Source organism: Capra hircus, chromosome 4 (genome assembly GCF_001704415.2).
Source record: "Capra hircus breed San Clemente chromosome 4, ASM170441v1, whole genome shotgun sequence".
Lineage (NCBI taxonomy): Eukaryota > Metazoa > Chordata > Mammalia > Artiodactyla > Bovidae > Capra > Capra hircus.
The window spans coordinates 88063292-88077559 of NC_030811.1; the positions used below are offsets into that span (position 1 = coordinate 88063292).

Genomic DNA, 14268 nt, shown 5'->3' on the forward strand with positions numbered 1-14268 from the left:
TAATAACATTATTTACAATTGCCAAGATGTGGAAGCAACTTAATTGTCCATCGACAGATGGGTGAAAACGATGTGGTATACACACACACATACGTACAATGGAATACTATTCAGCCATAGAAAGAATGAAGTTATGCCTTTTGCAACAACATGAGTGGACCCAGAGTGTATTATGCTTAGTGAAATAAACCAGAGAAAGACCAACACTGTATGTTATCATATGTGTAATCTAAAAAATAAAATAAATGAATATAACAAAACAGAAACAGACTCACAGATACAGAGATCAAGAGTATTATCTGTGGGGAAAGGGAAGATAGGAGGGGCAAGATAGGGGTAGGGATTAAGAGGTATAAACCAACTGTATAAAATAAATAAGCTACAGGATGTATTGTACAGCATAAGGAATATAGCCATTATTTTATAATAAGTTTAGAGTATAATCCATTAAATTATTGAGTAACTGTTGTACACCTGAAGCTAATATATTGTAAGTCAACTATAGTTTAATTTTTTATAAAGTGAATAGATTGAGTCCAATATAAAGAGGAAGGTCAAAACTCAAAAAAAAAAAAAAAAAGAAGATGCAGCAAATGCCTGCTTCTCTTAGGTTATTAGGCCAAGGTGGCTGCGATAGTAGTCTACAGCTAACTATTTAGATTTTGGATGCATTCAGAAAGTAGAGTTAACCTTCCATGACATCGTGCTAACTGTTCCTATTGTCTGTATTTTCTCCTTTTTCAGTTCCGCTATTCAGATTGGCTCGATAGGTTGTGTATGGTGCTGGGGACTTTGGCTGCCATCATCCACGGAGCTGGACTCCCCCTCATAATGCTTGTGTTTGGAGACATGACGGATAGCTTTGCAGGTTTTGGAAATTTCGGAAACATAACTTTTTCAAACATGACTAATGAAAGTAAGTGTTGTTTGTGGTACTGATTGTTTTGAAAGCTTGATGAAAAATCATTCATTGACTCACAGCGAAGTTTGTGGAGTCCTCACCAAGTATGCATGAGTGTGTTTAGTGCTGTGGGAGATGGAGGGGTCTGGCTATAGCTCATATCTGTAATGAATTTGAGAAGATGATATTCACAATCATTAGAACATACAGTGAAAGTGCTGGTAGAGATAGATAGGAAAAGAGAGCACTCTATGAAGGCAGAAATATCCCAGGCAGTTTCAGGAAAAGGTATTGGAACCTAATCTGGTATTTGAATATTAAGCAGGAATCAGTTACACAGTTCCTGACATATTTATTATCGGTACAAGAGACAGGAATCCAAGATGATTCTAAAGTTTTTAGTCTGAGAAACAGCATAAGCTGGATGCAGTTACTATCAACTGAGATGAGGAAGATAGAGGGAGATCAGTTTTGGCAGTAGATACCAGAAATTTAATTTTGGGCATCGTCACAGGTTGGGCTTTTTGAAAACATGGAAATGGAGAAATGGGGACAAGAGAAGCTGTGTGTGTGTTTAGGATGGGAGGATGACAGATTGTTTGTATGCTGATAGAAATTATCCAAGATAGAAGAGAAAATGATGCTTTGGGAGAGACGGAGAGATTCGTTTGAGTGCTGTCCTTGAGAAAGGAAGGAAAGTTATGCTTAAGAGGAAATACTTGCTTGAAGTACAGGCATGAACAGTTCACCAACAATAACGGGTGAGAAGACAGAGTATTTGAGTGTCAGTGCCCAAAGGTTGGAATACTTGGACATGAGGATTTGTAGAACTTGTCTTCTCAGTCAAATAGGAAGCAAGACATTTGGCTGATCAAGAAAGGAAACCTAAATTAAGTTCTAGGAATTCCCTGGCCATCTAGTGGTTAGGACTCCACACTCTCTCTGCTGAGGGCCCAGATTTAATCCTTGGTCAGGGAACTAAAAAAATCTCCTAAATTGCATGGCATCGCCAAATAAAAACTAAAACAAATTTCTTAGCAGAGTGAGAAAGTGAGTGGACTGACTAGGGTGTCACACACTTTCACATCCTTGAACTTGATTGAGGAGAAACTGGCTCATAACTGTGAGCTCCCAAGTCACCTCTGGTCAAGTGTACATTGATTTCGACTAAACTGTACAAAGACTTACAGCCTGATGTGCACTCAAGTCATGGAAACCTTGAAGAGGCCTGTTTGTGCACTCCAGGATTTAGTGACATAGATTTTGCAGGACCTTTAAGTCTCTGATGATTGCTATGAATCCCTTCCCCCAGAAATAAGCACGTAGATATGCATGCGATTTGGGGGTCTTTATGGATCTTCTGATACCTGTCTGTGGATCCTAGGAACTTTGTGTGTGTGTGATCCTGAAGAGCACATTCTTTACCTTGTGGCAGGACTGCTGCAAATTATGTGAATGCTGGTAATGAATTGGGCTAGAGAATCTTACTGTGTGTCTGAGCTCTGTAAAATTCTCATGTGTTCGTTAAGCCCCTTCAGAGGGAGCGGCCAGAAGATGCTGCACCACCTTTGGACTGGCACCTTTCTTCACAGCAGTCCCCAAAAGGAAATGCTTAGGGTTCTCTGTGTTCACTGGTTCCCGTGCATGCTGTAATTTAGCAATATTCTTTGGAGTTGTTACCACCTTACAATGCAAGAATCCTTCAGTGCTCTGTGGTAGCTCAGCCGACTTTATATGTACATCTGGGACCCCTATTGATCTTACTCATTTTTAAATTCAGTCCAGACACACACTGATCTAACTGTGGGAGGTGTTCCACGAGCCACGCTGTGCACCTGCATGCACTCCGTGGAGGGCCGGTGCTGAACCCAGCTGTGCTAGTCAGGAAATACTGGGCTGCTAACGCACCTGTTGAAGGTTGGCCCAGTCTGGGAAGAGTGGACTATCACATGGCTCCCTGCAGCTAGCAGAGCTGAGCTCACATGGGCCACGGTAAACGCACCTGGAGCTGTGTGGATTGGTCTTTTGCAAATTTTATTTTTTAAAATGTTTTTGTGTAAGTCTATTTTATATAATATTTAAAGGTTATTTTCCATTTCCAGTTATTATAAAATACTGACTGTAGTCCTGGTGCTGTGCAGTGCATCCCTTGTAGCCCGTCTTACACCCAGCAGTTTTGTACCCTCCCCTCCAAGCCCTGTGCTGCCCCTCCCCTGCTCTCCCCCTCTCCACTGCTGACCACTAGTTTGTTCTTTGTGTCTGTGAGTCTGCATCTCTTTCATTATGTTCACTAGTTTGTTGGGCTTTTTTTTTTTTTTTAGATTCCACATATAATTGATAATATTATACAGAATTTGTCTTTGTTTTTGACTTATTTCACTTAGCATAATGCCATAGAAGTTCACACCTGTTGTTGCCAGTGACAAAATTTTGTTCTTTTTTGTGGCTCAGTAGTAATCTATTGTGTATGTATATATACACCACGTCTACTTTATCCATTTTTCTGTCAGTGGACACATAGGTTGCTTCCATATCTTGGGCAACTGCAAATAATGCTGCTGTGAGCATTGGGATGTGTGTTCAACTGGTCTTTTTTTAAAAACTGCATTAACATTTGCATACATTTTATCTTGATCACTGAAAAATTACTTGGCCCTTACTTTCATAAGAAAATAATCGATCTCTTTAAGTAGGAGTACTAACATTACTGTGTCTTGGCTTTGCCTGGTCCATATTTACATGTGAGATGGACAGTAACCTGACTTGTTCCCTAGTAGCATATATAAGTTCTCAAAATGGTCCAGCTGTGGAGACTTGCTCCTCCTCGGTACGCATCTTCATAGATGTTTGGATCACAGAGTTTCCACCTGGGGATGTAGTTCATGTTGCATTCCTATCCAGCCCTTCCCATTCAGCTCCCTCTTCCAATCTTGGGGAAATTTAGAGGAATATTTGGACGTTTTGTCTCTGTCTCTGCTACCTTCTTAAGAGATACTATATCCAGTAGTTAAAGGGCTGGCTCTGGAGCATAGGACTGCCTGGCTCTGAAACTCCACCTTTGCCACTTTTTGGTTAAGACGATTGGGGGATTATTTTCATACTTTAATTTCCTAATCTTTGAAACAGTTAGATAGCAGTAGAACCTACTTCATAGAATGATTGTGAGAATTAAATGGATTCCTCATTTAAGGTTCACAGAGGAGGGTTTAGTCATGAAAAAGTGCTCAATAATTGTTAATATTTGTAATAATTATCAACAAGAAGCTCATGTTTCCATGTTCCTCACAAATGAACCTTCATAACTTGGAATGATACAGTTCCTTATCTCATTTCATCTTTTCAGAACTCTGTGATACTAACTCAGTTTTTAGAGTTGTTGAAAGGCATACTGCAAGTCACTCAGTACCTGTTATAAATGTGAAGCCGTCCTTTTCAGATGCATTTCCTTAGTAACTATGGACTGCTCGCCATGCCTTTCAGGGAAGGCAAGGGCCTCAAACTATGGCCCGTGGGCCATATCTGGCCTATTGCCTCTTTTTACGCCATCTGTGAGCTTAGAATGATTTTTGCATTTGTAAATCACTGGGAAAAAATGAAAGAAAAATATTTTGTGACACATTATAAAATAATTTGAAATTGAAATTTCAGTATCTATACATAAAGTTCTAGTGGAACACAGACATGCCCGCTTGTTAGCATAGTATCTATGGCTACTTTCATGGAAGCCACAGACATTACTATGCTATTTATGGCTACTCCCTTTAGGGGAGTTTAGGATGGAGATCAGAAATGAGGCACTCTGTGCTCTGGAGAACTGCCAGAACAGGTCTTCAGATAGATGTTTCCAGGATTTGATCCTAGGAGCCCAGTTCTTGCACCTCCTCAGATCTAGAGAAGCACTTATTTCCTTCATGGTGACATTAGTTTCTCTTGACTGGCAGAAAACCTTTGCAAAGATAAGTGCTTGATTGTGTGAACTCCCCCTTTACCAAAATTAAGTATATACTGTCCTTCCCTCGCCACTTCTTTGGAGCTATTTCTCAGAGCTATCTGAGGTGCTGTCTCCCAGACTATAGCCCTCATTTTGCCTAAAATAAAACTTAGCTCACAACTCTCTCGTGCATTTTTTAAAAACTTAAAATATGTCTAATTTTTCTAGAATAGTAGTAGTAGTATAGAATAGTCAGTTTTTTTGTTGTTGTTACTATGGGGGAGATGCTTTTTTAAAAAGTAGGTTAGTTACAATGTAAACTCTATAATATTATAAAAAGCAGCAAAAAATGAAAATAGTTAATACCTGACCCACTCTAGGTGCTTAAGAAGTGAGATGAATAAATGAGAGACCAAATTACAGAATTTTATAGGTAAAAAAGAGCCCAGAGAATCATCTGGCCCAAACCCATAATTTTATGGATGTAGAAACCAGTGCTCAGGAAGCTGAGCCCACATGCCCAGAATGGAATTGCTTGCTAGTGGGCATTGCTGAATTCATGGGCCAGGAATCCTGCCTTTTATTCTGGTATTTCCCCCACTCTATTGGTGGTTTCAAATTGTGCCTAAAATTGAAGCAAAGGCTTCAAACCCAACTTTTCATTTGGTCTTTTCTCTCCCTATGATGCCACCCTGTGGACTTACATATTAGTGTATCAGGCAGGGCAGCCCCGAGGTACCGCTCTCCAGGCCAGGAGTGACTGTGGCTCCCAGAGTCACCTTGGTCACCTGCGATGATCCCCGCCACCCTGAGTGGCAGGCAAGTGCCAGAGGGGAGTGATCATCTAAGCAGAAGGTCCAAGTTGCTCTTGCTTGTGTCTGATGGAGCTTCCTGCACAAGATAACGGGAAAAATTGAGTCACAGCATTCTTGAGCCAGAATGGCCCTGACAGGCCATTGAAGGCAGTGATTTCCTCATGTCTGTGATCAGAGAATCCTCCTGTGTGATGATGTCTGTCATAGAGGCTGCCTGGGGAAAGCAGCTCACAGAGAGGCCTCCTTGGTTGAGAGTGGTGGAGGGGGGACCTCTGCTAATTGGCTCTTGACCACCTGGCAGCAGGGCTGAAGTCGCTGCATATGTTGCCGCCACATCTGTCTTTGCTCAGCCTGTACCGAGTCATCCATTTTCTTCCCAATTCCTCTCTGTGCTTCCACTCACCCCTGCCCACTAGTATCCAGTTCTCCACACACTCTCAGGAGGAGCTTTTAAAAATTTTTTGAAAAAATGTGTTTGGCCGTTCTGGATTTTAGTTGCAACATGCTGACTCTTAGTTGCTGCATGTGAGAAGTAGTTCCTTGACCAGGGATTGAACCCAGGCTTCCTGCATTGGGATTGCTGAGTCCTAGCCACTGCACCACCAGGGAAATCCCTAAGAATGAGCTTTTACAAACATATGACGGTCACGTCTATGCTCGATGGTTTTCCATAGCCTGGAATAAATACGTCTTCCATTGGCCTACCTGGCCCACCTGATCTGGCCCCCTCCTGCCTCGTCAGTCCCATTGCTCATTGCTTTCTGAGTACAACCCACCCACTGTTCCATGAATACTCTCATTTCCTCCCTGGCTAGAGGCCATGTAGAACCTGCCCCAGCTTCTCATCATTCATTTCCCTCTCGGAAAGACCTTTGTCCCCAGTCCACTCCAAAGTTACTGTAGCATCACTGCTTTATTTCCCTTTTATGAGTTATTACACTTATCTTGTTGATTTATTGATTTACTTGTTTATTCAGTTCAGTTCAGTCACACAGTCATGTCTGACTCTTTGTGACCCCATGGTCTATAGACTGCCAGTCTCCTCTTTCCATGGAATTCTCCAGACCAGAATACTGGAGTGGGTAGCCATTCCCTTCTCCAGGGGATCTTCCCAACCCAGGGATCAAACACAGGTCTCCCATATTGCAGACATATTCTTCACTAACTGAGCCACTGGGGAGGCCCCATATACACATGTATTGACATGGAAAATTGGCCACTGAATGTGAACTGTGATTCTGTCTTTTAAAATAAGCATGTACGTGTATACTTGCATATAGAAAATAAAATCTGAAAAAAAATTTACACCAGAATATGAACAGTGGCTAGTGCATGCACGCACGTGTGTGTGTGTGTGTGTGTGTGTGGAGGGAGGTGTTGTTTAAATGTACCTTGTCCTAAAATGTTAACATCTGCTAATACTGCATAATGAGCTCACTGGTGTTTATTACTTTCTTCTTTGTATCTTACATTTTAAAAATAAAAACTGAAGAAATGTGGTGTTCAGTTTGAAATACTAAATGGTTTAGGGTCAAGTCTGCACTGATATTTATCAGAACAAAGCCCACAGAAAAGATTTTTCTCCATGTCATCTTGGAGTGGAATTTCATAAAACATTTTAATCCAGGGACACTAGTATCTCGGCTGACAGACTCCTTCTTAATCAATGCAGCTTTCTTCTAGCAAATAAGCTTCACTGAATTTACTGTGTGTGTGGTTGCACACAGCCAGTACTAAAGGATTTGCACAGATGCTTATAGATAATTGCAATTAAATTAGTTCGACCTATTTTTGTGTAAGTTGTTAAGTGACACGAGTTTGATTCATTTTGATATGCTTATCTTTTTGAAATTCCCTCATTAGTCTGTGTTGGGTCTTAGTTGCGGCATGTGGGACTTTTGGGGGCACGTGTGCTTCTCCCGTCGGGGCGCGTGGGCTTCTCCAGTCGGGGCGTCCTGGGCTTCTCCTGTCCGGGCACGTGGGCTTCTCCTGTCCGGGCGCGTGAGCTTCTCCGATCAGGCCACTTGGGCTTCTCCTCTCGGGGCGCGTGGGCTTCTCCTGTTGGGGCGCCTGGGCTTCTCCTGTCGGGCCACGTGGGCTTCTCCTGTCCGGGCGCGTGGGCTTCTCCTGTCGGGGTGCGTGCACTTCTCCGGTCGGGCCTCGTGTGCTTCTACTGTCGGGGCGCGTGGGCTTCTCCTGTCGGGCCGCGTGCGCTTCTCCTGTCGGGGCGCGTGGGCCTCTCTGGTTGGGGCGTGCCTGCTCCAGGGCGTGAGGGCTTAGTTGTCATGCATAGCATATGGGATCTTATTTCCTTGAACAGGGATTGAACCAACGTTCCCTGCATTAGAAGGCAGATTATTAATACTGGACTGTGGAGGAAGTTCTATTTATATGCATATTTTTAATGGAAAATAAAGAAACATAACAGTGTATGTTTGTTTTACAGTCAACTAGGTACTATAGACAGAACAGAGTATGGCAAGAAGCTGGAGAAGGAAATGACCACGTAAGTAGACATCTTTCTGCTACTGCTAAGCCTTTCTGTCTTAATCCAATTGTAATATGGTTAAAAATTTTGCACTATTATAAGAAAGATTCAAACTTTTGAGGGGAGCAACATCATTGTTAGTTTTTTAGGAGGATACAATGTACGTTTTTTTCTTAAAGAGAAGAATTTGCTGCATAAGACACTCTAAAGTGAAGGTTAAACCTGGATCAGACTGATGTATGCATTGGTAAATATAGAATATCATCTGCAGGGAAATTAGAGGGGTTCACAGTGAGCTTATTTAAAATGCAGTTAAGAATCACATTATTTGCAATGGCTTTGTATTATTAGTTTGCTTCTTGGTTGGCTTTAGTCATGATATAATGAGATCAGTTAAAGAGGATTTTTTTTAATATAGCATCTTATTCTGAACAATAAACAGTGCATTCCAGAATAAATATAGTCCTTTTAACCTTAACTCACTTTGGAAGCTTTCATTAATGATTTACTTACCTTGAAGTTTGCTCTCAGAACAGCTTATAAAACATGTCCAAAGGCATGAGTTAGTGATTCAGAAGAAAATGATTGCACATTACCCTGTAAGTACTCTAGTAGGTTTGAAGAAAATGGGCATATTTGACCATATTTTGAAAGTTGAGAAGCAAACACTTCCAGATACTCTTATGGAGAGGCACTTTTTTAATATTGATGAAAAACAGTGTCTTATAATCATCTTCAAAGTGAAAGTTTCTCAGTCATGTCCAACTCTTTGTGACCCCATGGACTGTAACCTGCCAGGCTCCTCTGTCCATTGAATTCTCCAGGCCAGAACACTGGAGTGGGTAGCTGTTAGCTTCTCCAGGAAATCTTCCCAACCCAGGGATCGAACCCAGATCTCCCGCATAGCCCGTGGATTCTTTATCATTTGAACCACCCGGGGAGCCCATAATCATCTTAGAAATGCTTAAATACAGGTATTTTTTTCTGAGTAAACGTAGACTGGTGGCTTACAATACATTAGCTCATTTTCAAAGCACACGTTCCACTTGTTAAATGAGGCTTCTTTTTAGCTATCTCTTGCTGTATCATTAACACTTGGATAATAAATATTGAGTTATCTATTAACTAAAATGTAGTATTCTAATTCTAGCTTCCCTGATAAATACATTGTACATGACCAGGTATTAACTTGGGGAAGATACGTTTACATTAGGCTGTGAGCATCGACATCCGCAGCTCTCTGATTGTTACATCACCATTTTTATAATTTTTGCATGATTCATACAAGTTGTTTGTTTGAGGGTGGCAAGTTGTGAACTTTTAAAAGTGGAAATATTGGAATCCTGTATTTCATTTTTGAATGTTTGTTTCTACCTAAAAAGTAATTGCTTAGTGAGGCACATGAGTTGTTTGCTTTTTTCTGTATGAAGACTCAGATAAGGAAATACAAATTTGGCATTTCTAGTTGATCAAGGATCTGGTTTTAGAAGATGCTCATTCTTTTTATTGTTAGAATTTAAACTGGGGGGCCCTGCTACTTGATTCATTAAGCATTTCAGGGTACCTCATGATGGCCAGTTGGGCAAATGGTATAAAAACATTTTTTATTCTCAGTTGTCTGGCAGATTAATAACCCAAAAGGTCAGGTGACCATCTCCATCTCTTGGTTTCACTTTCTGGCAAGTTCTGTCCCTTCTTTCCATTGCCCATTTCAGTGCAGAAACCATCTCAAGTGTTCATCAGCTGATATAGGGATAATCCAGGTGTGCAGGATGACACTGTTTGACCTCACCTAATGCTGTGATGCTTTTAGGCACCACTCACGTCTTTCACAATAACTGGCATTCTCTACATGCTAATTGGGTGCCAGGCACAGACGCAAGTGTTTTTATATATTACTGTGTTACTGTTCTTTTTCTTGGCCATGTTATGAGGCATACGAGATCTTAGTTCCCCAGTCAGGGATTAAACCCATGCCCTTGGCAATGAAAGCCCAGAATCTTAACTGCTGGACCGCCAGGGAAGTCCCACTGTGTTACAGTTCTTATGTTCATTTTGCCAGTTAGAAAACTGGGACTTCAAAAGGTGAAGTCAGCCTGTATAGCAGTTAAGAGCTGGGATTTGAGCCAAAACAGAAAGCACGCTCTTCACCATGACATTCTACCAGGGTGGCCGGGGTTGGATGCTGACCATCAGCACTGCTTTGAAGGAGGGCAAGGTTGCCAGATGACTGAAAAGGGCAGGGCGGGTGGTCTGCTGGGGACAGTGCATTGATGAGAAAGTGGCGTGTGTGCAGCTTTCTTGCTGTTTTCCAGGTACGCCTACTATTATTACTCTGGAATTGGTGCTGGCGTGCTTATTGCCGCTTACATCCAGGTCTCGTTCTGGTGTCTGGCTGCTGGAAGACAAGTACACAGAATCAGAAAACAGTTTTTTCATGCCATCATGCAACAGGAGATAGGCTGGTTTGATGTGCATGACGTTGGAGAACTTAACACCCGCCTCACAGAGTAAGTACCTGGGTGTGTGTTGAACTCTGATGTGTGCTTCTTATTCTTTTAAAATGGAAGCAAGGTCATAAAATGTGTCAGGAGGTGATCCCTGGAGATAATGCCCATCCCTCAGAAGTAATTCTGAAACTAATTTCCTTCTGAGTCTTGATCGTGCCTCGTGCGTCTTTTTGTTCCCAGAACCCTGGCAGGGCATGAAGAGGTCCTGCATGACTGGTAGTGAATGAGGGGTTGGACTTGCCAGACCCAAGACATCCTGTGGGAGTGAGCATTAGGGCGGCGCCATGATACTTGCTGGGGACGTTCCTGAGCAAAATCCTAGATGTAAACTGATTTACCCCCCACTGAGACCAACAAACACTCAACTAGATTCAGGAGAAAAGTTCTGGTGTTCATAATCCTGATGTTTATTTCTAACACTGTTCTTTCAGTGACATCTCCAAAATTAATGAAGGAATTGGTGACAAAATCGGAATGTTCTTTCAGGCAATGGCGACATTCTTCACCGGTTTTATAATAGGATTTACAAAAGGTTGGAAGTTCACCCTTGTGATTCTGGCCATCAGTCCTGTTCTTGGCCTGTCAGCTGCTATCTGGGCAAAGGTAGGTGTGAAGCCTGTGAATCCAGGCTATTAAACTTCTCCACCCTCAAAAAACACCCCACAGCTCCTCCAGTAGAGGCTGTTTTTGTCACATGATGACCCCGACACTGACGATGACGTTAAATCTTCTGTTCAATCTTGGTGTTAAATCTTCTGTTCACAATCAGTGGGAATAGGCAGATGTGAGCTCACTGAGCTGTCCCCACCCAGACTCTGTGCTGTTATTGGGGGAGGGGAAAGATGGAGCTTCCCGTCTCCTTCTCTGCCTTCATGCAGAAGGCATGCTCGGCTCTCGGAGAGCTGTGTCCCCGGTAGACAGTTCCACGTTCACAAGTAGAGCTTCAAGTTCAGTGACTAACACGTAAGTCCCATTCAGTCACTATTATTGATGTCCGTGTTTTGTAGATTTTATTTATTTTGTTGGCAGAACAGTATTGTCAGTATTATAAATGGCTCTGTGTTTATACATACTTAAGCCCATTGGTGTGAAGACAGTTTTCTAAAAAGAGGTTTTTTCTAGCCCCTTATGCATGTACATCTGAGGTCTGTGGTTCCCTCTCTGTCACGAAAGCAAAGCAATGCAAATGGCCCTCCCCACGTCCGCAGGGAGGCCTTCCTCTTGAGACTGGGTGTGGTGTTCATTCTAAATTGATTTCCTGTAAGTGTAGGTGGCTGTGGAGAGATTGGCCTGGTATGTAGTTTCTTAGAGAAAAAGAGAAATGAGAGAGAGCGCTACACATTCACATGGCAAAAGGATGTAGAATAACGGAAGGCCAAGCAAACCCAAGCCTAACACAAAACAAATCAGGCTGTATTAAGAAGTTTAAAAATTTAACCCTGTGGGATGGGTATTGTTTTGCTGTTATAAACGGTAACTGCCATTTTTTAAAGTATCTACTGTGTCAGGCAAATACATATTTTTTTCTCTTTTTTAAAAAATTTGTTGAAATGCAGTTAGTTTACAATGTTGTGTTAATTTCTGCTGCTCAGCAAAGTAATGCAGATATACATATATATATACATTATTTTTCATATTCTTTTCCATTATGGTTTATCACAGGTTATTGAATACCATTTCCTGTGCTATACAATAGGACCTTGTTACCCAGATTCCACTGTTTTTAGGTTAAAAAATCCCAGGGAATTTCAGAGTATAAAACAACATATCTTAATCTCCCCCCAAATTAGTAAATGTTAGTTACACTTTTTGCAATATTTAGCTATTATATTTTCTACATGTGAAGTAGACGTTTGTGGAATATTACAGAATATTTTCCCCCTCATTCCATCATATTATCTTCTTCTTCAAAGGCATGAAATACATGTTCTTGTAAAGTTTAGACATCATCTCATTTAACAGAGGAAGAAATTGAAGTTCTGAGAATTCTTATTAATGTATTGTTCAGACTAACACAATGTTTGAATGGTATTGTTGGTGGCTAAACTGCATCTCTGTTGAAATATTTGGCAAAAGCCTTTGTGTTAATTGATTTTTCTGTTTACTAGCATGTTAGGCAAGGCAGGTGGCAGATTATTCATATCAGTATTTGCTGAAAAACTGTTCTAAAATATATTGATGTTTGTTCTAGTGAAGTTAGGGGGAAAAGCAGTAAGTTAATCTTTTAATAATTAATTATGCATTACTTCAGATACTATTTAATATTTTCTTTAAAAATTTTTTAATATAAATTAATTTATTTTAATTGGAGGCTAATTACTTTACACTATTGTATTGGTTTTTGTCATACATTGACATGGATCTGCCACAGGTGTACATGTGTTCCCTATCCTGAACCCCCCTCCCACCTCCCTCCCCATACCATCCCTCTGGGTCAACCCCAGTGCACCAGCCCCGAGCTCCCTGTATTATACATCGAACCTGGATTGGCGATTCATTTCACATATGATAATATACATGTTTCAATGGCATTCTTCCAAGTCATCCCACCCTCGCCCTCTCCCACAGAGTCCAAAAGACTGTTGTATACATCTGTGTCTCTTTTGCTGTCTTGCATACAGGGTTATCATTACCATCTTTCTAAATTCCATATATATGCATTAGTATACTGTATTAGTGTTTTTCTTTCTGGCTTACTTCACTCTGTATAATAGGTTCCAGTTTCATCCACCTCATTAGAACTGATTCAAATGTATTCTTTTTAATAGCTGAGTAATACTCCATTGTGTATATGTACCACAGCTTTCTTATCCATTCGTCTGCTGATGGACATCTAGGTTAATTGTCTGGTTGTCAGTTTTATTAAAAAAGAAATGAGGCCCAGTGGAGGAAGCTGCTTTGTCCCTGTGATTCTGAGGCTCTCTTCTGTAACTCAGAGGCAAAGGGGCAAGAAGGCAGAACAGAAAGAGGCTTGGCCCCAGCAAGCTTCCTACTCCAGAAAGCCTCTTTTGATCTTGGCATGCAATTGTCTAACCCCGCCCAGAGACACTGGGTCAGCTAGGGGGCAAAGGGAGGAGAAACTACCATATCCTACTGCTACATGAGGGGGTCCAACCTTAAGAACACTTTGACACCTTGAGGTAGCAGAAGCAAGGGCCCCAGCAACTGGAGACAAACCATGCTGAGGAAACTAATACCACAAACACTCTGAATGTAAAACTGCTGCTTGACCCACAACTCAGAGAAGTAGGTTAAAAATTATATGCTAAATCCTCAAAGGGTAAGTGCTTGCTAAAGTAAAAGACTTTAAATAGGACCCAGAGTCTCCTGACATAATAGACACCACACCCAAAATATAGTTAAAAGAAGACCACTTGTCATACCAAGAATTAACGAAAATCACAACTTGAATGAGAAAAAAACGCTTAACTGACAAGTGCTGATACAATTCATATGTCAGTATTGTTTGGCATGGATTTTGGAATAGTCATCAGAAAAATGCTTCACTAATCAATTATAAATTATCCTAAAACAAAAAGAAATAGACAATATCAGCAGTGAAAAAGAAATTAAGAAAAAAGGACAGAATGGAATTAGATAACTGAAAGGTACAGCTGTAGAAC

General features: G+C 41.2%; 1 protein-coding gene across 1 annotated transcript in view; it reads left to right on the plus strand.

The window, feature by feature from the left end:
• The window catches only part of LOC102174202 (multidrug resistance protein 1), an 84626-nt gene continuing 71110 nt past the window's right edge, over positions 753–14268 (plus strand). Inside the window, exons 1-4 of the mRNA XM_018047305.1 lie at positions 753–916; positions 8094–8153; positions 10451–10645; positions 11077–11248. Coding sequence (XP_017902794.1) covers positions 8146–8153; positions 10451–10645; positions 11077–11248 — 375 coding nt within the window. The 5' untranslated portion in view covers positions 753–916; positions 8094–8145. The remainder of the gene's footprint in view (positions 917–8093; positions 8154–10450; positions 10646–11076; positions 11249–14268) is intronic.